General features: G+C 40.4%; 2 protein-coding genes across 4 annotated transcripts in view; one reads left to right on the top strand and one right to left on the bottom strand.

Moving 5' to 3' along the window:
* LOC118323864 (dedicator of cytokinesis protein 3-like) overlaps positions 1 to 11,681 on the top strand; it is a 45,499-nt gene extending 33,818 nt beyond the window's left edge. Inside the window, exons 39-54 of the mRNA XM_035655920.1 lie at positions 1,273 to 1,359; positions 1,600 to 1,704; positions 2,602 to 2,743; positions 3,103 to 3,269; positions 4,040 to 4,126; positions 4,335 to 4,514; positions 4,596 to 4,679; positions 4,755 to 4,871; positions 4,977 to 5,119; positions 5,753 to 5,888; positions 6,157 to 6,238; positions 6,442 to 6,557; positions 6,730 to 6,814; positions 6,895 to 7,017; positions 7,755 to 7,837; positions 8,781 to 11,681. Of these exons, the coding sequence (XP_035511813.1) occupies positions 1,273 to 1,359; positions 1,600 to 1,704; positions 2,602 to 2,743; positions 3,103 to 3,269; positions 4,040 to 4,126; positions 4,335 to 4,514; positions 4,596 to 4,679; positions 4,755 to 4,871; positions 4,977 to 5,119; positions 5,753 to 5,888; positions 6,157 to 6,238; positions 6,442 to 6,557; positions 6,730 to 6,814; positions 6,895 to 7,017; positions 7,755 to 7,837; positions 8,781 to 9,389 (2,346 nt within the window). The 3' untranslated portion in view covers positions 9,390 to 11,681. The remainder of the gene's footprint in view (positions 1 to 1,272; positions 1,360 to 1,599; positions 1,705 to 2,601; positions 2,744 to 3,102; positions 3,270 to 4,039; positions 4,127 to 4,334; positions 4,515 to 4,595; positions 4,680 to 4,754; positions 4,872 to 4,976; positions 5,120 to 5,752; positions 5,889 to 6,156; positions 6,239 to 6,441; positions 6,558 to 6,729; positions 6,815 to 6,894; positions 7,018 to 7,754; positions 7,838 to 8,780) is intronic.
* Positions 11,682 to 14,125: 2,444 nt separating this feature from the next.
* Positions 14,126 to 21,477, bottom strand: part of pcbp4 (poly(rC) binding protein 4) — a 33,123-nt gene continuing 25,771 nt past the window's right edge. For 2 of the 3 annotated variants that reach the window (XM_035657436.1, XM_035657434.1), the window contains 5 exons: positions 20,077 to 20,118; positions 19,907 to 19,982; positions 19,330 to 19,379; positions 16,033 to 16,202; positions 14,126 to 14,934 (listed from right to left, as the gene is read on the bottom strand). In XM_035657436.1, the coding sequence (XP_035513329.1) occupies positions 14,589 to 14,934; positions 16,033 to 16,202; positions 19,330 to 19,379; positions 19,907 to 19,982; positions 20,077 to 20,118 (684 nt within the window). In that variant the 3' untranslated portion in view covers positions 14,126 to 14,588. The remainder of the gene's footprint in view (positions 14,935 to 16,032; positions 16,203 to 19,329; positions 19,380 to 19,906; positions 19,983 to 20,076; positions 20,119 to 21,477) is intronic. The other variant, XM_035657435.1, reaches the window with a different exon arrangement.

Here is a 21,477-nt window from a genome sequence, read left to right as displayed (position 1 = left end):
CATGGAGCCTTTGCCCACATCACAGTGCTGCTCAGTGAGGGTCAGATGTATGCTCAAATGTGATTTGCTTCTCTAAATCAGTCCTCGCTGGCTGGTATTCATCCACAAAATTAGATCAGTTGGCTGGTCTCTGTGCTTTGGAGAGGACAATGCCCTGTGGACTTTGGGAGCAGCTGAGAAGGAGATAAAAGTAGCCTCCTTCATTAACTCTGTGTCATCTCTAGTTTTTATTGCTGCTCTTGTACAAAAAATAAGTAGCCATTGTGTACCTGTGGAATCCTCCTCGCTGTTACAAATGTGAAAATCCATCCAGGACAAAAGCCATTAAATATGTGCTTCCCACAGTTTCTACCAATTTAGGTTTTGATTTAGAATTTAGAATCACCTGTGCAATTACTGTCATATATACCTCACATATACACGTTTCTTTCTTTTCTTCTTCTTTTAACTGTGTTTTTATTTCTGTATTTAATTTATGTTTTTAACTTTTAAGTTACCTTAAATACCTTATACGGTATGTGACATGTAATGTCATAGCCTTGTAAGTATCAAGTTTAACATATAACAATAATACATATTATAATAATAATAATAATAATAATAACTTCATTTATGGAGCGCCTTGTAAACCTTTACATTATTATTAAAGTGCTTTACAAACGTAAAAACAAAACAAATCAGCACCACAATTAAATCAAATAAATGCCTATACCTGTAAAACATAAAATCATACATTAACTCTAATAATCATTTCCATAAAACATTAAGTATTCAGTAAGTATTCAGTAAATGAAACCTGCAAGTTGCTTTTTATCGTGATCTGTCTTTTTAAACATTATTGTAGAATTTAAAGTAAGCAGAGATGCATGTTGATGTACATACAAATTCCAAATATGATATTCCTGCTTTTAGCTCCGACCTTTAGAAAATAAATAGAGCTCAGTAGACAACCAGGACTCGCATAGACTCTTATGAAGGTTTTTTTTACCCCTCTTTTCAAATAATGATTCCTCTTTAGGCTCTGGTATTTACTTCTTAATTTTGGGATGCTGCAGTCATGCAGTTGTCTCAGGGATTCTTTGTGTTTATGTAATTCCTTTATATTGTTTGTATACTTTCTCAATCTGGAGTTACAATCTAATGCTACTACTCCAAAGTTTCCTAATCTTACATGGACACTGTAATGATGATTTCTCTTTATCATAAAGGATAAATTAAGCTTTAATGAGTTCTTCTATTCACTCTGTATCTCATTTATATATGACTTTGCAGTGCTGGGAATATGGAATCTCTCTCTGCCGGGAGCTGGCTTTCCAGTACGAGACATTGTATGATTATCAGAGCCTCAGCTGGATACGGGTGAGTAAAGTCTTGCGTGCGTCCTGTTTCGGCTGTTATTATCAAACAAGCATCCTCTGTGATGCTGGAAGGTGAGATTGTCATCCTCTTATGCGGTGTGAAGTGCGTATGGCGTCAAACACAATGTCCTAATTACCTGAGCTCACCCACACTCATCAGAAAATGCAGAGGATTCAGTAATGTGTGTGATTAAATCATTATTCATCATGACTCTTTTGCATGTTTATCATTCTGTGACAGAAAATGGAGGCAGCGTACTATGACAACATCATTGAACAGCAGAGGATTGAACCAGAGTTCTTCCGAATGGGCTTCTATGGCAGGAAGTTTCCTTTCTTCCTCAGGGTAAGACTTACTGAATCTAGTTTCATCTTGTCTGTCCTGACACAGTTATAATTCTGCTGATGCTTCATGCTTCAGCAGGCAACAATGTCAGCTGCAGTAGCTTGTGGAGGATAGAAAGCCGTTGTTAAAAATAAGACTACATAAATGAGTCACTTACATATTATGTACAGTGTAGTAAGTTGAACCAGTTTTGGGGCCTCTGGTTGTATGTGGTATATTGGTGTGTGCGGGCAGAAAGAAGAAGAAAATGAAGAAAAATCAGAAACCCAAATGTAAAATGTGTTGTTGAATATGCCAAATATATTTTCTCTTTATTTTTTAAGGTCAATGTTTAGCTCTGTGACCTGCAGCTGTTTTGGTTCTCTCTCACCGCTCCCGTAGTGTTGTTTTCAGCGAAAAAGCACTAAAAAGCCAGTGTACACAACCTACCCTGTACTAAACAGCAGAAAGACAAAGTTAGCAAGTAGCTGGCGAACATATTGGAGCTTTTAGTAGCTAAAGAGGCAGATATTTCCCTCAGGCGTTGGTAGAGACTAAAATCAGAGCTAAAAGAGAGATAATCAACTTAAAATCTGACGATATATTGATATCGTGTTCACAGCTTGTTTCTGCTGCCCCCGTGTGGCCATAAGAAATCTGTAATTGCAGGTTTAAGGCAGCAGGAGATACTATATTATTCAGCAGGAATCCTCACATGCATTTTTTTCAATTTTATCCACTAGTATTAAAAAACTAAAGAAGTACAACTAATAGTAAAACAGCTAGTACTACTCGTACTAAAACAATAAGAAAAATCTAGAGCATTAGTTTACTAGAGGTCTCAGAGTCATGTGCATCAGTTTCTCATCAACATGTCCCTGTCAGTCTTGAATAAATCCAGTTGTCCCCTTTCTGCAGAACAAGGAGTTTGTCTGTCGTGGTTATGACTATGAACGGCTCGAGGACTTCCAGCAAAGGATGTTGGGGGAATTTCCACAAGCCATCGCCATGCAGCATCCCAACCAACCTGACGATACCATCCTGCAGAGTGACGCTCAGTGTATCCTACTTTGTTTATATGGCTACAGTTATTTCCAAATGCCAAATGTTGACATTTTGCTTGATAAATGACAAGCAAATTTTTTTTAGGTCGATTAACAAAAAATTGTTCAGTAAGTGCTACAGATTGTAAGCTGTGATGCTCACAGTTTACAATCTGTAGTACTTATGTATGTATGTGTTAGAGATTTTCACAGATCAAATAGAAACACTGTTGAGGCTGATTACTGGGATCAGATGGTGAGAGCAAACGCTCTCTGCAAGCATTTCCTTTGAATATCCCTTCTGCTCTTCCTCCTCTGTGAATATGCATGTCTGTCTGTCTGTCTGTCAGTCACTTCCTTGACACTTGGCTTCTAGACTTGCAGATCTATGCGGTGACTCCAGTGTCAGACATCTCTGATGTGCCTCAGCTGGAGCGTGTGCCTGAGAGGATCAAGAGCTTCTACCGCATAAACAATGTCAGCCGCTTCCACTATGACAGGCCTTTCCACAAAGGACCCAAGGACCGCGAGAATGAGTTTAGGGTAGGGTGATCCAGTGGTGCCACTCTCAGTCCGTTTCTCACAGAAATGCTGAATTCAGATGTAACATTTGTTAAAAACATGAAATAGACCAAACTCTGGAAATTTCAGTTCAGTTAATTTAGTCATTTTTTCCTCTGTAAGTTGCCTTATGTTTGATGAAAACCTAAAATTGTTATTGTGATATCAGATATTCACCCAAAAAAGATTTTTTTTGTAAAAACAGCCTTTGTAATTGTGACTAACACAGTATCCCCTGCCTGAACTGCAGGTGCATTAGTCATAAACACTGCAAAATGATGCAATGTGGCAAAAGTTTCCAGGAGTTTTTCTAAATTATATTTAAGGCTACAGCTAATAAGTAATTTTTTTTCATTATTGATTAATCTGTTGATCATTTTTGTCAGAACTGACTGCACTGCAGCATTTTCTTGTTGTAATTACTTTGCTTACGTATATAGTAAAAGTACAGCTAACAGTGCTAGAAAACCTAGAACCCGCAGGGCTTTAGAGACTTGGACCAGACATGATGCACTACTGTAGTTTCTTTTGACACAGTAACCTACATTTGGAATCAAACCACAGCAGGACTTTTCACTTTTACTCTCTACTCAACTGACCTACATGCTACACTAAAAACACTGTGTATATTCACTATTCCCAGCTATGTATCTATAACAAACAGTCAGTTCTTTACCAGACCTTTATAATGTAACCAGATGGGGTTGATAGCAGACTGCATAACCTCTGTTCTCTGTCTCCATCTTTAACAGAGTCTGTGGATTGAGAGAACGACCCTGATCCTCTCCCGTCCCCTCCCGGGTATCTCCCGCTGGGCAGAGGTGGAAAGGAGAGAAGTGGTGAGGAGCTCACATTCGTTCCTTATCATTTTATACTTCACGTACTCCTTCACTTGAGGGATGCTAGACAGTTTCTCAAGCTCTCTTACAACAGATGGGGAGTCACACCAGAAGCCATGCTTCTGAAGGGAGTATGAAATGTGTTTATATACACATACTTCCTCCGCATTTATCATGGATTCGGGTGAATGTGTATATTTATTTCCAGGTGGAGGTGAGCCCTCTGGAGAATGCCATTTATGTGGTGGAGAATAAGACCCAGGAGCTGCGGACTCTGATCAGCCAGTACCAACACAGACAGCATCATGGCAACATCAACCCGCTCAGCATGTGCCTAAATGGGGTCATAGATGCTGCAGTGAACGGAGGCATCGCCAGATATCAGGAGGTAGAGAGGAAGGAAATAATGTGTGGATTTATTGAATTTGATGTTGTGGGAGATCCTCATTTTTTGACTCTCCGGCAACAGGCCTTCTTTGATAAAGACTACATCAGCAGTCACCCCGAGGATACTGAGAGGATCACACATCTGAAGGATTTGATGCAGGAGCAGGTCAGACACAGCTCTAAATTGTATTGTATGTGGAACTGCTGGTTAAACAGAGTTTAACAGAATTTCCTCCAACAGGTGCACATTCTTGGGGTGGGGCTGGCTGTTCACGAGAAGCTGGTGCATCCAGAGATGCGTCCCCTGCACAAAAAGCTTGTAGACCAGTTCCACATGATGAGGACCGGATTACATCATGTGAGTAGCACTACATGTGGCTCAATTTTTGAATGCTGAAAAAAGTGTTGTGGGTGTGGCTGTGTGCTTATGTGCAACTGTGAGCAGTGTAAATATTCAGAGCAGTATATTGTTGGGTCCCAGCAGGGTGTGCCCGGTGTGGATCGATTTGGCCCTGCAGGATGCCAAGGGGTCAACTCTCCCAGAGGCATCCTCTCCTCCCACAGTCACATGAGCCCTGAGAGTGTGCGCCTCATTCACAGACACAGGTCAGTCAGTCACACACAGACCATCCAAATTGTACTGCATCTAGAATCTCAACCCGAATGACAATGAAAGTGTGGTCCAAGTTTAAAACTTAAATGTCTTTTAATTCCATCCACAAACTGATCCTGTTCAGGGTCACCTTTGGCTGAAGCCTATCCCAGCATGCCCTGGAAAAGAGGTTGCCAATCTATCACAGTAGTAACACATATAAACGCCTTCACTCTAGAATTTCTTTAGGGCAAATGTATAGAATATGCAGGTCTCAATTAGAGTTATAGCCCCAACTGGTCATTCAGGCTCACAAGATGGATGTATTGTACATTAAAACATTTCCTAGAGAAGTTTTAATACTTTAACCAGTATATATATTAGAATTTAAAGCTTTCATAGGTTAATGATTTAACCTAAGCTACCTAACCACTGATAAACTCTTTAACTTAACCCACATGTAACCACTATAATAACACAGGATTAGTATACAATAAATGACCTCTTTTTCCCAAAATGTTTGAATACTTTTACGTGAAATATAGCTTCATAGGTTCTGCTGGTAAACACACAAACAGACACACACTCACATGAACATGCAGAAATAAATGATTTTTACAGTCTCCAACATTGTTTCTGTCCTTCAGCCCTCTGAACCTTCAGGGTTCAATACGTCACTCGTCCTCCTCCCTGTCCTCTCACACATCAAGCGAGGCAGGAAACCTCGTCATAATGACCGACGGCCTGATGGGGGAGCACCCCGAGGAGGCATTACACATGCAGGTAAGACTGAAAATAAAGACTGGCATGAATGTGGTGGAAGTTGTGAGAGTTTGTATTGTATATTATAAAACTCAAATCACATAAAACTGGCATATAATACCTACATGATTACTTATATGATTATAAACATTTTAATGCTTCTGTCTCAATGCACTTAAACTACATTAGTTTCCTTTCTGCTAGATAAAATATAAAAAGTGGATATATAGCAAAGATGTTTTCTATTATAGAACAATGTTTTTTGTTTAGAATATATTTTGTTTTGCAGCCAAGCCCCTCTTCCTCCAGCCTGAGCTCAATCCGCTCTAACTCTTCCCAGATTATTAACTCTGCTCCCTCCAGTGCCAGAGGTAAGTAACACAGCTGCAGAAATCATATTAGATGTTTTTATCATTTTTATCTCAGATCAGATACATGAGAATCTGAAAATATCTTTCATAGCTATCTCATGAATTATATATAGAAGGTAGCAAGACATAAAATAAATACATATTTAGGCAGACATCTCTGCTACATTTAATGAGAAATGTTTCCATGTCTTTTGTCTCTCAAGGCTCCCCATCTTTGCCTGATAAGGCCAAACACAACCGGGAAGTGATGATACTGCTGCCATCTCATCGTGAGAGGGCCAACAACTCCATGTACTACAACATGGCAGAGAATGGACAGGTAGGGAAGCACCATAATGTGTTTATAATAATTAAATGTTAATGATATTTTTAAAATGGTTTTGCTCAACATGCCATGACATTTTCACGTACAGAAAAATCATCAACAGAAAATCCAGGGACTAAGACATAATACCACCCAGACTGTTTAAAAACTCTGTTGCTTTTTACAGAACAACCACATGCAGCGTGCCTTACTTCAGCAAGTTAGCCCCTGTAAGCCGTGTGCTGATCCTCACATGAACCTACCAGAGAAAGGTAAAGGTTGAAGTGTGCAGTATTATTTACATGAGATGTATCACAATGTGTGTTGACATGTTAATGTATTCCCCCTCCAGTGTTTCCTAATGCTCCCAGCAGCTGGAGTCTGGATGGAGAGAACAGGGAGCAAGTGTCCTACATGCCAGCCTCTACTGGAGGGGTAATCATGCCCCCTGTCCCACCAAGGTCCTTCCCACCAGGTACTTTCTCCTTTTACATGAAAACAGATTTACATTTCAAATTTACGTCGCTTTTCACTTATTGTTAGTGATGTTATCCAGTTAAAATCTCGAGCTTGTGAGATGTAGTTTGGCTTTTCGAGGCTATTTAAGACCTTTACTTAAAGGTCCAGTGTGTAGGATAGTGGCATCCAGTGTGATTGGTCAGCTGTGTGGAGGTTAGAAAGTAAACAGGCTTTGAACTCTCTCTAGCTCTCTCTTAAATAAATATTTGACTTGATGGCAAGAAGAAAAGTGATAACAGATTATAAATTATTACAGTTCATCCACAGGGGATCATGTATAAATCAATTTAAAGATCCAGTGTGTATTTAGTGGTATCTAGTGGTGCAGTTGCAGATTGCAACTTCCTCATTTCACCCTCCCTTTCCAACCACAAATGAGAAACTACAGTGGCCGTGAAACATGCAAAAAACATGAACACCCATATCTTGAGTCACTTTTTGGTTCGTCAAAAGTAGAAACATAGCCCCCATGGTAGGTGACCCACAGCGTCTGTGGATAAAACAGCTCAGTCTAAGGTGACTAAAACATAACAATTACTTAATTTAGCTAATAATACACTAATGAAAACATACCTATATATATAATATTCCATTTCTGACAACAGATCCTCCTAAATGTTACACACTGGACCTTTAAGAACTTGTGAGCAATGTATAACTGAATTATCTCCTCATATGAACTTCACTCTGCAGGACACTTCCTTATGCACTGTGATGCGTTTCACCACCAGAACAGCGACCCTCCCCCTGCCCTGCCTGTCCGTTCACTTCGAAAGGTACAGCCATCAGAAATATATCATATGTATAGCCATAACAACAGAATTTGGACACAAACGGCTATGTAGCTAATTTTTGGTTTCAGAGAGGTTTAGTAGGGAAATGTCAGAATGTCATCAGGCACATGACATGTGGTCCCAAGTAGACTGTGTTTTTGTATGAGGTCATAAGCCAAACAGGTTGGAACCACTCTTTAACCTTTAACAATGTGTTGATTTTATAAGATTATGATGTAATTGTTACGTAAAACATTAATATGGAAAGTATCTAGTTACTATAGCTGTCAGAAACATGAAGCATAGAGTAAAAAAGTAAACTCTTTTCTTCTAGTGAAGTAGAAGTATGGAAAGTGCAATTCTTTGACTCCACTAAATATTGCTGCAGTCCATAGTTGAGAGACACTTTTCCTTTTCCACCTCTTCATCCTTTTGCTTTTTAATTCTTCTGTTCTCCTTGTTTGTCCTTAAATTTACATGAAACCTTGTGTAGATATGATACTGAAATTGTAATCGTAGCTTTGGAAAACACATTTAGAATTGTATAAAATGAGATTTTCAGTCTTTTGTCTGGTAACACTGCCTTCACAGAAGTTCCAAGTTGTCAGCTCCCACATATTGTTTTCACTTACAGTCACTTTATTAAATATATAATGTTGCAATGCCTGATGATTGAGTGTAGACACAGTATTTCTTTCACTCCAGCAGTCAAGTCATAATTACAAAGCCTCAGTGTTTGAAACACAATGTTAGAGTGAAGGAGTTGTTGACTCCTTATCTTCTCTAATTTGTAACTTGTCTTTCCAATATTTCTGACAGCATGTGAAGGCAGCACGAGTAGCATTGAAATTCAGGTTGTTGTGACAGTGGTGGACACTTTCTTCTTTACTGTAGATCGAGACACCCATAACATCCACACTATCTCTGACTCTCTCTCTCTCGCCAGTCTCCTCTCCACCCGATCCCTGGCTCTCCCACCAGTCCTCAGTCAGCTTTGGGTGGCAGTAATTCCACTCTGTCAGGCAGCGCCAGCAGCGGGGTTTCCTCTCTGAGTGAGAGTAACTTCGGGGGCCAGTACCCAGACCCTGGCCCAATCAGGAACGATGCCTTGGAGCCCCTTCCCAGTCACCTGTGGTCCCCCCCTGACGAGTACCTGGCCTCTCCCTACCTGCACATCCACTACGGCGGACCAGAGATCGACTCTGTGGACCAGGTCCGCCCATTCCACTACCGCAGCCCCGCCTCGCACCCGCACACCCACCCGCATCCTCACGCCCACGCCCACCCCGGGCTGGACAGCCACTCCCATGGGCCGCCGCCTCACCACCACGCTCCCACTCATGGCCCTCACCACATCCCTTACCGCAGGCCTCAGCCTCCAGCCGTGCCACCCAAACCCTACCTGAGAGAGGGCTGCATCCCCGAGGAGGAGCTGCCGCCTCAGCCCATCCCGCTGCCCCGCAGGATCTTCCACTCCCCTCACGGCCACAGGGAGGACCAGGGGAAACACGCCTGGGAGCAGTGCATCAGCGAGGAGCACGAGGAGACACAGTGATGACGAGGCTCCAGCTACATTTCAGTTAGAGATCACTTCTCCTTGTCTTCTTCCCTTCATTTGCACTGAGTTAAAGGAGCAGTAATAGAAAGAGTCTTATGTGAAGCAGTTGGAGTTTGTTCAGTTGACCTTTCTTACTCTGTGGTTTAATTTCAGTGCACTTAAAGGAAAGAATGGAAGGACTGAACCTCGATGAATCTACAGAAACTACAGGCACAACTGCCATCACTGCTCCGCGTGGCCTCTTAGATATAATTAAAAGAAATGTATCTGTTGAACAGTAAGACAGATCAACTATGTTCAGAAATTGATATTGATTGTACACACTTGTACAACTTGTCTGTGAGCATGTTTTTTCATTTGAGAATAATACAACAACAGTTTTGTGAAACATGACAACCGTGATCATAACCAACATGATCCCAGGTGCAGTATAAGCTCTGAACTCACCTAATTTTGCTTTTCATGTCATTTTCACAACACGAGGCAACAACAGAAAGGTTATTATTCACAGTGAAGTGACTTCTCTGCTTTAAATGCTTCATATTTATGAATTCTTATTTTGATAAATAAATGCATAATACAAAATACATTATAGTGTTTTCAAAGGCTTATGTCCATTATGTTTTTCAAAACACTGTTAAGTGCTCCTTAATAGTGAATCATATCAAATGGCGCACTCTAATCCGTGTTGCTGCCGGGCTGTCATTAATGGCAAGTCTCTAAGGTTGGACTCGCAGCTCTCCTCTTGGACCGGCATCTCAAGGGACATAAACTTCAGTCACTGACGATTTCCCGTCCGTACCCTGCGTATGGAAAACCTACGTGAATGTATTCAGATGAGATGTTCTATTTGTATTGCCTAAGCTGCAATGCTGGTTTTTGTTTAAGTGCTTTAAGTTCAGTCTATGTTGAAGAAGTCTATTTGTCTCTTTTGTGTGACAACGATATCTCCAGAAGAAGACTGAGGGGAAATTGAGGACAATGACAGACAGGTCCCATGCCTGTCATGTTTAATGTTCATGGTGAATGAAGAAGGGATGGAACGAGAACTCTCCACACCTCAACCACCTGCTGGACATTGAAAACTAACATCATTCCCTCTCTCTTTCTCCCTCCATCTTTTTCCTTCTCTGTATGGTTGTCAGACCATATTAAGCAGTGAGGGCTGAACCCTGGACAGCTGCAGTGGCATTGCGTTGCGTCTAATGATACTGTCTAGGCCCCCGTCTGCTGAGTGGCTAGTCGAGGAGCCCACTCAGACAGCGTTGGAATCGCCTACCTGCCTTAAGTGCACTCAAATGCAGTTTGACCTCTCATCCGGACTGTGAGAAGCTCATTTAGCGACAGCCGCTCTCCTTTTCATTCTGTTCACTATACGCTCCCTGAAGGAAAAAAAAAGATATCTACTTAGTGATGTTTTTGTATGGTTTCGTCCCGCTTTGGTTTCAGGTTGTTGTTTGGTTTGTAGCGCTAATATTTCTTATTCTGCCTGCGGCTCTTTCTCAATCACCTTCTGTTGTGTGAAAACTGATGATGTGTTTTAGAAGAACGCTGAAGCCCAGACTGAGAGAGGTTTACTTTTTGTGGAGCAGAAGAACAGCGCTGTTTATTGCAATGTAGTGGGTTGGAAGGATATAGCTAATATTTTAACAATTACTTGTTTTCCTGGTTGTTTTTTTGCAGGTGGATGCTTTGTGTTACTGTACATCAAGTTGTCAGCTGACTAGACAACATCTATTTTTGTATGTGAGATCATCAGTTGTGTGAACATATTTCAGAAACCGTACTGAAACAGGAGGCCCAGGTACCGCATAAGCTGCTGTACTTTGTATGGAGATGAACCTGAAGATAGATATATACAGTATGTGAGTATCTCTTGTGAGCCCGATGGCATTGAGGATAACTGGTGACTGAAGTGATGCTCAAAATATAGGTACAAGGTATAGAATTTTTCAATGTAAATTCTGTTATTGTACATACAGCAGTATTGTGAAATATTTTTGAGAATTATTGCAGATGCCCCAAAAAGGTTTATTGTTGTTTTGTGTATATACATGTACTCCAGAGATCAATGTAATTGATAAATATCTATAATCAGTGTTTGAAAAAGGACAAATCCATTAGACTGTGGCTGTCTCCACCGTTCTTGAATTTGAGTCTTCTCATATAAATACTTTATACACTTTTCAATGTGCTTTCCTGTACATATGGTGTTAGCATGATCGAACAGTGTTTGGTTGTAAAAGTGGTTTTCCTACTCCCATAACTGCTGTGGTATGGAATTCATTAACGATGCCAAACATTAAAGACAATCTTTTATCAGCTCTAACTCTTCCTCCTTACCTTTGCTGTGCTGTGATTGGTGGAGCAGTATGTCAAGTTGACACTAGAGGGCAGTGTTTGTTATGAAAACACACAAATCAGACACCAGAGTGGTGAGAATGAGGCCAGCTTTTGTTGTGCTTGCACTGATTTGAGTGTGTGTCTGCTTTAGTAGTGTAATAAGTATGGAGATCTTTTACTTTGAAGTGGCTTTAGTCGATATATTGATTACTATGAATCAAATGACAATGTGAAAGAGGTCACTAGTGATGAACCTATAGATTTAGTAGCTCTCCTCGGCTTTATTGAGCTTTATAGTGATTTCCAGCTCACAGTTTTCGCTGTCTGGCCACATCTATACTGTTTAAGTTGGTCTCATAGCGTCATTTTCAGGGAATAAGCTCTAAAAGTCCACTGTACACTATCTGCTCAGCACTGACAGACACAATTAGCGACTAGCTGGTGAACACAGAGGCACATTCAGCAACTGAAGAGACATATTTCCCTCAGGAGAATAGGCTAAAAAATCAGAGCTAAAAGAGAGTGAATATTGAACTTACACAACTCAATGAATAATAATGTTGCTCCTTAACTGCTGGACATGTAAATATTGATCGCCATAGCAACTTAAAAGGTGATGTGTATGGAAATACACAACTATAAGTAGTAAAAAGGTTCTGCATTCAAAAAGTTAAAATACAGAAGTACTGTCAGAAAAATGCATTTAACTGTTTGTTATGCAGTGTAATTATATGTAAAAGTAACTATAGCAGTAAAATCAATAAATAAAAAGTATAGGATTATTTATAAAGTAAAGCACAAGTACCTCTAAACTGTTCTTAAATACAATACTTGAGTAAATGTACTTACACCACTGATCTGCTTAAAGTGTGTGTGTGTGTGTGTGTGTGTGTGTATTTATGTGTGTGGGGGAGTGAGATATATTTGTGCATGTATTTACATAGTGTGCAGGCATTCCTAAAAAAAAAAGAAAAAAAAGAAGCCATTTGTGTACNNGTGTGTGTGTGTGTGTTAACAGCATGTCACACAACCCCTGGGTCTACCACAGAAGGAAAAAAAAGACAAACTGACAGCTGAGGTCCCTGCTCTCACCAGCTCAAGCTTCACACTGTCACTAGCATCTTACTTTGATATTCAAATGCAACATATCTTTTTGTTTGATGTATGTTACTGCAGCTGCTGTTAAAGTGACATTTTATTTGGTCACATGAAAAAAAGAAAAACATGGCCTGTGTATAAATAAATGCAAGGTTATATTTCTGTGAATATCGTGAACATGGATCTGCTTCAGTCTCAGTAATGGGCAGTGATGTGTGGCCTACAGGTGGCACAAGTTACCCATTAAGACTTCCTGTCGGATAGTTAGAAATAATCATCTAATCTGTTTATAAATACAATTTAGGACGCATTAAAAAATCATCATAGATAGATAGATAGATAGACTTCCTTGCCGCTCATTAGACGTCAGCTGAATAACACTGAAGTTGTAGGCGTGTGTCTGTTTGCCTCTGAAAGCGAAGGTCTTTGGTAACAATGAGGACTGTGCACTCTCAGTGTCTTGCATATCCATGATGCAGTCACAGAAAAAAAGACAAGAGTTAGGATGAAAGGATCCTAGCTGTCTCTCCAGAGGATGATGATGCTGTGGTGCATGCTGATGCACATACTGAATTTCTTTTTTTTTTTTTTTACAGCATCACTTTAGCTCTTCTCTCTCTCTGTCCTTTTCTATCCTCCTCACAAACTCGTCTGTGTTGAAGCCTCACTGTATTTTGTCTAAAGGGACTTACAGTGAGTGAATTCAGTATGTGATTCTGTGTCTGTTTGTTTGTGTGTGCACACTTGCATGCATGTCAGTGCATTGCTTGGCATGCAGGCAGAACTCTTGTCTCTTTTGGGGTTTGCTCTGTCTCATTCTGCTGTTATTGTTTGGGGCACAAGAGCACAATAATGTAAAAAGCATCTCTCATTGGCAACTGGAATGACAAGCTGCCATCCAGCCTGTGTTTGGAAAAAAAAACAAAAATAACCTGGATCTGGCAGTGCATCTCTCTGTGTACACCATTTCCCCCCTGCCATATTACTTTGACATTGATTTGGTTCAAATGCGTGTCTGCTGTTTGAGTGCCTGGGAAGCAAATGAACATACTGACAGTGTTTTGTGCACCAGCGTGCTACAAATAACAGTGAAAAAAAGAGATAAAAAACTAGGAGACAAATACATCAGGAAACAAATACTTTTAATAAATGAAACAATACTAATAAATAAAGATTAAACAAGTTGCACATTCAAAATAAAATCCAACAAAAGAACATAACACTGAACAGTAAAGTACAGTACCATAGCACAGATTATTAAAAAACAAACTAAATCCCAACCCCACCCACCCTCAGACATTTACAAATTTTCTTAAAAACTTCAAGAGGCAAACATAGACATTGTATAAAAGCATCATACAGTAGAGCATTTCTCATCTGAGTATAATTTACAAATTTATTGAAGGATAAATACTTATAGCTGATCTCTAACTTGAGATACACATGTAAAAACTGATATTTAAACATGTGTTTCTCAGGTGAGGTTCCAGCCCTTCTTTTAGTGATCAATAACAGTGATGAGGTGACGATGAAAGCAGTCCATCAATTCATGGGAAACTCACAAATTATCTATAACCGTAAATAACTTTTAATAGCTTTATCCACATCTCCATTGGTCTCTTCTCTGTTGGTGCATCATAGAATAAAAAGTCAACAGCATCTCTGCCAGCGGATATGGCTACATCAGGCGTTTTGTGGAAGAACACTGCAGCTGTCCTTCATCTGACTCTCCAGACACGGTGCTCAGGACCTACATCAGTAAGGAGCAAACTTCTGTCTCTCTGGCTTTTTGATGCAGTTGGCTGAGGAGATTTTGGCGGTGTAGGCAGCCAGAGAGCTGTGGGAGGGTGCTGCAGTGACGGCCACGGTGGGGGCGGGGCTGGATAGAGTTAGAAAGGGGACGGACTTCACCCCCAGCAGGCTGGAGAGGGGCATGGCACCGTACGGGGTGCCCAGCATATGAGCCGGGGTCAGAGCGCCCATGGTGGCCAGGGTGGGTGCGGGGGAAGCAGCTGGGGAGGCTGGCTGGGTGAAGGCCATGTTGAGGTCGACCGGAGCTGCCATGGTGGCTGCCTGGGCCGTGGATTTGGCTGTCTCTAAACTATGAGGGCAGAGATAGGAGGAGGGAGGATAGGGAGAGAAGGACAGAGAAAGAAGATTAGAGGATTATACTGTTGCTGCAACACTGGGCAATGTAACTGGGTTTCTTGAAAATCATTAAAGGGGAACTTCACCGATTTTACACATCAGTCTGTTTACAGATACATTGGTTCCTGAATAGACCGTACAACATATAAAACATCCTTATTTGGTGTAATAACAATGATTTATGGACATCCTTCCTTATTTTGTCACTTTTTGCAACCCCCGTTTGAGGCAAATAGGAGGTTCAATACTTTTCTATATATTAGATTTTAATAAATACATTTTTATTTGTACACATAGAGCAGTGTAGTCTGTTGAACACCAAACACACACAGATGAAGTAGAGCCAATGTCAACAAAACCCAGAGGATAAATGTGGGATTGTTCTTTTGTTTCCCCTTTTTGGAAACAAGTATAGTAGTAATATTGGAGAGTGGTTGCATAAATCACTGCCACACTGTGTTTATTAAGAGACGGGTCTCTCCTACTACAGGCTACAAACAAGAATTATAGTTTGCTGAATTGTTCATATTAACCACAGACATTGCTTCTTTCGAATTTCTAATAGCAAAGACGACAAATAGAAGTTTGGTCTAACATTTGAGTTAATAGGGAATAAATATTCAAACTCTTTGTTGGGGAAAATGTCTCTGTATTTTATTTAACCTTTTTCTTTTTATTCTTTTATTAATACGATTATTTTATCATCTTATTTGTTTTTACTACTTATATGTGCCCAGATTTGTCCAGTTTCTCTGTCTTCAATAATTTACTATAACATTTTGTCTTTTGTTATGATCTCGGCAAAAGTTCATTAAAAAAAGAAGCAAGAGCTGTACTGCAAATACTGAATACCAACAAGACACTGCTGCTATGACGTACAGTACAACCAGGCTTTTACGCATTCCCTCGAGGCCAATTACCCACAGCACAAGGACATACCTCATTATCACTTATCACTCTATAGCATAACCTTTGACCCTTTTAAACCAATGCATTTCTCTCAGGCCTGCTCTTGCAGTGATTCATTAGATAGTTGTACACTTGGTCTTACCAAGAGGTAATGAGGTACTGGGCCAAGTTGATGCTGACCGGTGTTCCTGTGATAGTGACATGGCGGTCACTTGTCCCGTCCAGCTGGCTGCCGATCTTGATCTGAGCTCCTGACACCTGCCTGATCTCGTTGATCTTAGTGCCCTGACGGCCGATGATCGAGCCAATCAGCTGCGGAAGAACAGAGGCGAGACAGAAAGGTCACTTTAATGGAAAAATGAATCATTGTACACTGAAGAGAACAGGGTAAATGCTTTAGTAAAGGGTTAACTAAATCATTTGACTGAATGCAACTTTTTTTTCTTATTGTTGGTTGTTGATGGAAGTGAAAGTGATTCTGACGAAAAGGGCAGAAGCAAAACACTAGAACTGTTGAGCTGACTTAATGCAGACCACTTCAAATATTGCAATTACATTGTCTTCAGTGGATTGGTCATCCATCATGCATGTCAAAAGCACCCCCCCGAGTCTCCCTTAATTGCAACTGTGTGTGCACCGGTAAAAGAGACGAGAGAAGGCACATTTGCCTCTCATTAATCTGAGTGGCTAAAAGGTTATTGATTCCTCAGAGTGGTGATGACTTCTCAAACAAATCACTTCCCAAACACATGCCAGCTAGATGCATCTCCGCACTAATGGAAAACATAATGGGAAAATAACTCAAATAATATACAGTCCCATCGGCTTGAGCGTTCCCTCTGCTGAGAGTAGATTAGACAATGACACGAGTTTTATTGCATTCCAAAATACATTATCACTTTTGTTCTGCTTTCATTACCCAACCTGGACCCCTGCCTATTAGCAGCAATAGATATTTAACAGAGCCAGAGCTCGGGGCTGCGTATCAGCTCAAGTGCAGGGTGTCAGGGCTCAACGACAGGGTTATGCTGCCAGATATGTAGTGAGTGGGACAGTGATGAAGTACTTGTAGTATGTGTGTGTGCTGGCAGCTTAAGTGACGCATAGGTAGAAATACACACACACATAAACAGGGTGCTGTGCTTGTCCCTGCATTTCACATTCCTTTCCTGAGAAGTAAGCAGCCTGTTCCACAATGTCTGATTCGTCACACAGCGACCTGGTTGGTCTGCCTGGCTATTATTGGCTCAGTAGTTTATTCAAGGGGAGGGCAGCAAGCCTTCAGAGCAACTCCAGAGACAATGGCCACTACAGACCTCAAATCACAGATAACGTCTCTCCCCCACTGAGACCAAGAATCTCAACTGGACTCTGGGCTTTTAAACCAGCTGTCAATAGATGCCAGCTGTCAGCAACTCAACCACTTTGGTGTGTATGACCTCAGACAACAGCATTCCTGTATGAACAACCCTAAAAAAGATAGAACCAGAGCTAAATAAATGACACAGGAGACACCGCAGGTATGCTTGCAGTAGTGATTATTTTTCCTGAGCATACAAATAACATTAATGCTGCACATTGCTCCTGGTCTTCAACTATAAGTGGCCTATATATTGTTGAGTTCCTGCTGAGGCAGTCATTTGAAAGGACACAGGAAGAGGGATGGGATGGTGAGGGAGCAGCCATTTTTCTTCCGGCTAAATTTTCCTCGCAGAAGTACAGTATATACTGCTGACTGGGTGTAAGCAGTTTCTCAATGCATCTGTGTGTGTGCATTAGTCTCCTTCAGCGTTCAGTGTGTGAGCACAGAGCGGGATTGTGTGGTCAGAGTGTGGCCGGCCTGAGGGGGGACGGAGGGCTGAGGAGGCTCAGTCATGGCTATAAGTCCTCTCTTCTGGAACAATGGCTGGAGCTTACAGCTGTCCCTGTCACGTATAGCACTGGACTCCCTCATTCCTCTGATGCATTGTGCCACTCGGCATGTGGGGGTTTACTTAGGAAAAAAAAAGCCTTCAGGCATTTTATAAATGTTGTTGAAGGGTTGTGGCTATATCCCCATACAGTACAGAGAAACCTAATCAATCCAATTCTTGTTCCTCTTCTTTTTATTGTGAAACAAAGACAGTGAAGTGAAAATCGGTGTGCCTTTGCCTTTAAACTGCTGTTTTTTCTTTGAGATACTTGTAATTGAAGAAGTATATTGGACTGCAAATTTTATAGTAAAGACCATTTCAGGATTTTATTAGAGGTAAAACAATAAGACTGGCAATATTCTAGATTTTTCTTTTCTTAAAACCTCATAAAGGACTGAAGAAAACACCAAAAACACACGATTAAAAACATATCAGCGACCCACACTGTTGCACTGGGTGACATGTTTTTCATTACCATGAAGTTGGGCACTGCAGTTTATTTTGAGTCAGTCTGACATACTGTACACAGTCCTGCTGCTGTAAATACTCATTACTGCGTATAAATCCGCAGCTGAAAATAGACCCCAGCAAATTCTCAATTTACTGTTTGAGAAACGCAGTTCCCAGCTGTTTTAAAACACTCCTTAACCCTTTAAAAAGATGAAACTATATATTTGTGATCTGTTTTTAAAAATTAAGTCCTTCATCAGAAAGTAATGAAAGATGGACTAACATGTTGTTTTGGTCTTTTTTGATTTGTTGACAGTAAGAAAAATACAGAAACAAATGCCAGCCTTGTCCTTTAGTGCTGTTTTTATACTGGATATAAACACTGCAAATTAAATCATAAATTATAAATGGCTTCATGATAAATTTTGCTTCAGAAGAGAGCTTTCTTTTTCTCTCATTCTTCCAATTGAAATCCAATAGGAAGCAAACTACTACAATTAATAGCCAGATGCTCTCTGTCCAAACTAAAACTAAAGTGACCATCTGAAGGGAAATGTAGCCTGGCTTTATTTTGAAGTGAATCTATGAATTGTGATTTCTACTCTGAGATTGGAGACACATTTCATCAAACCCTGGTGGAGACTAAGTGAAGAGGAAAAGGATTTTTGTCTGTTTTCCTATTGGCTGTTTTGACAGCAGACAGCCTCTAAGTAGGTCAGGGAACATGAGAGGATTTACTGAGCACTCATGGGAGTCACTCTAAGACACTGCAACTGCAGCCCAGACAATAATGCGAAAGGATCCATATCAGCTCAGAATCCCTTTAACCTTGGGTTAGTCTGGGGTTAGAATAATGAGGATAATTAGTAAGTTGCCAACATGTCTCTCGTCTCTTTTGAAGTCACACCAGATGTGTTTGCAGTTGCAGCTACGACATCAGTAGTCACCTGCTTCTGTGCTGCATACATGTGAGATGAGCACTGATTTCCTGTTTTTCTGTTTCTTGTTGTTCAGATGGGAAAATGGTAACAACACGAAGAATACAAACTCTAAAGTTTTGTGTTGCTTCTCCTTACATCATTGGGAATAAGCAGCTCCTGAGATGTCTGAGAGTTGGAGTCCATCCCTAATGAGAGAAAATACAAGCGTTGACTGAATAAAATTGACATACCAGACATTTTAATATTCATTCAGCTCCACACAAACCACCATTGAGATGCTGGAAAAGCCCTTTGAGCGGAGAACTGCTAGATATAGTAAAGCAGTTAATTTCCATTTTAATGGACTGATGTTTAACACAGCTCTCATTCTTTTCTTTCTCCCAGTTCTCCGACTCTGCGGAACATATCATTTCACATAATAGTTTCTATGAGAGAGCTACAAAGCCTCTTCCCCTCCTTCCTCACTGACACAAGCTTATAATCAGTACAGCTAATGACAGCAAGCTTTTACTTCTCATGACTAAAGGCACGTTGACAAGTTACTTCTCATGGCTGAAGGCAGGTACGACAAGTTATAGACAAATAGGCAAAATTCAGCAAGCTGCTTATCTCATTTAAGAGAAATTGTTTAATTTAACCGTTTGTTCTACTGCCAGAGCAGTTGGATATAATCCACTATCCAAATACTGACTATAATTACTGCTATACATACCAGGCATGATAGTCGATGCAGGCTGGGCAATTGGACTCAGGCCTTGCTGCATTGACAGCTGATGTAGCTTGGCCAGCTGTAAAACAGAAAGCAGAACTTAATGCAGTGTACACTTAACCATAAGCTACTCATGTTATATTAAATTATAATATTTCCACAAATGCTCATACCTCTGAGTGTGGAATGCCATATTGGTTTTGCAAAGTGTAGGCCTGAAAGAGAGCACCATGCATTAGGTAAATTACAGCAATAAAACATCACACACAGGCGGTAAATCTGCAGCCTCTTAATGGAAGTGCTTCACTGTCAATACATGCCTGTTTTTCAGAGTAAGAGAAATGAGTGTATATAGTTCAGCCCTGAACTTATACAGAAGAGAGGTGTTGAACCATCTGACCCTGGCTGACATACTTCTTGTGGTCCCTACCAATGTGGATACCATAGTTTTGGTTTTATTTTTCCAGGTTTTGAAACATCGATCTCTGAGATGTTTGTCTCCACACCAGTACAATGGAGGTGAATGGAAGTTAGCTTGTGGTTCTCGCAGCATTAAAAATGACATATAAAAGATTCGACAGGGACATCTCTTTCCAGATACAGTGTCCCTGGTACTCATATATCAGATAATGCACAGACCTCACTGTGACCAGCTGTTATATGGACGATTAAGCATCCTGTGTAAAAATGTTGGTGGACTATATTTTGTGAAATACACATGGATGTTGAATTTCTGGTTGCACTTTATTTGGATAGTCCACCTACAGATAGGTTATAGAGTATTTGTTAACATTGCATACACCACTGTGATTAAGGTGTGGTTAGTTTTAGGCACAAAAACTGTCTTGGTTAGGTTATGTTCATGAATTGTTACATATACTAAGCACATTCTAATAAATCAAAAATGGACAATGTTGAGTATGCTGTTAGAGCAATTAAAGAGGGCCAGGGGTCTCAAGGACCCCTTACAGAACATTAGGATTTTTTAATGCTGTGAGCAGCACAAACAAACTTTGCCTCACCATCGTTGTATTGGGTGGTAACAGACACTTAGTGTAAAAGCTCAAATATCTAAAACCAGGGAAAAAATAAAGCTAAAACTATCTGCATGGTGAGACACCACTAGAGGTATGTGAAAAAGCATTTTCTGTAATTTGGGTGAACTGACTAAAGGATTCACTAAAAGCATAAATTACTTGCAAATAGTCCCTGCTTCATGCTGTAACAGATTAATTGTACAACCCTGCCTGTTGGCTGCATGTAATGTAAAATTAGTGTAGAAGCTGCCATCTTGGCAAACTGTCTTTTTTGTTATCTCTTGGTTTATGCTTTATTAATGTTAAATACTAAAATATAATCTTTAATATTTGACCTGTGCAGTGCTCAATCTTTTGCTTCATTTCTGTCTCGCTCACTCTAATTTCTCACATCGTCTTTATCTCTACCTGCAGCATCTCCCATCCCCCAATTATCTTAAATAATGCAGACTCACATATGTTAACCTCCTTTTCTCATTCTCCATCCACTGATACTCACTGAACACCTTACTTTAACTTCATCTATCTATCTATCTA

This window comes from Morone saxatilis, unplaced genomic scaffold (assembly GCF_004916995.1).
Source record: "Morone saxatilis isolate NCDOM2014 unplaced genomic scaffold, NCSU_SB_2.0 Contig15, whole genome shotgun sequence".
Classification (NCBI taxonomy): Eukaryota; Metazoa; Chordata; class Actinopteri; family Moronidae; genus Morone; species Morone saxatilis.
The sequence above is the reverse complement of the archived record's forward strand: the minus strand, read 5'-3'. Positions and strand labels throughout refer to the sequence as shown.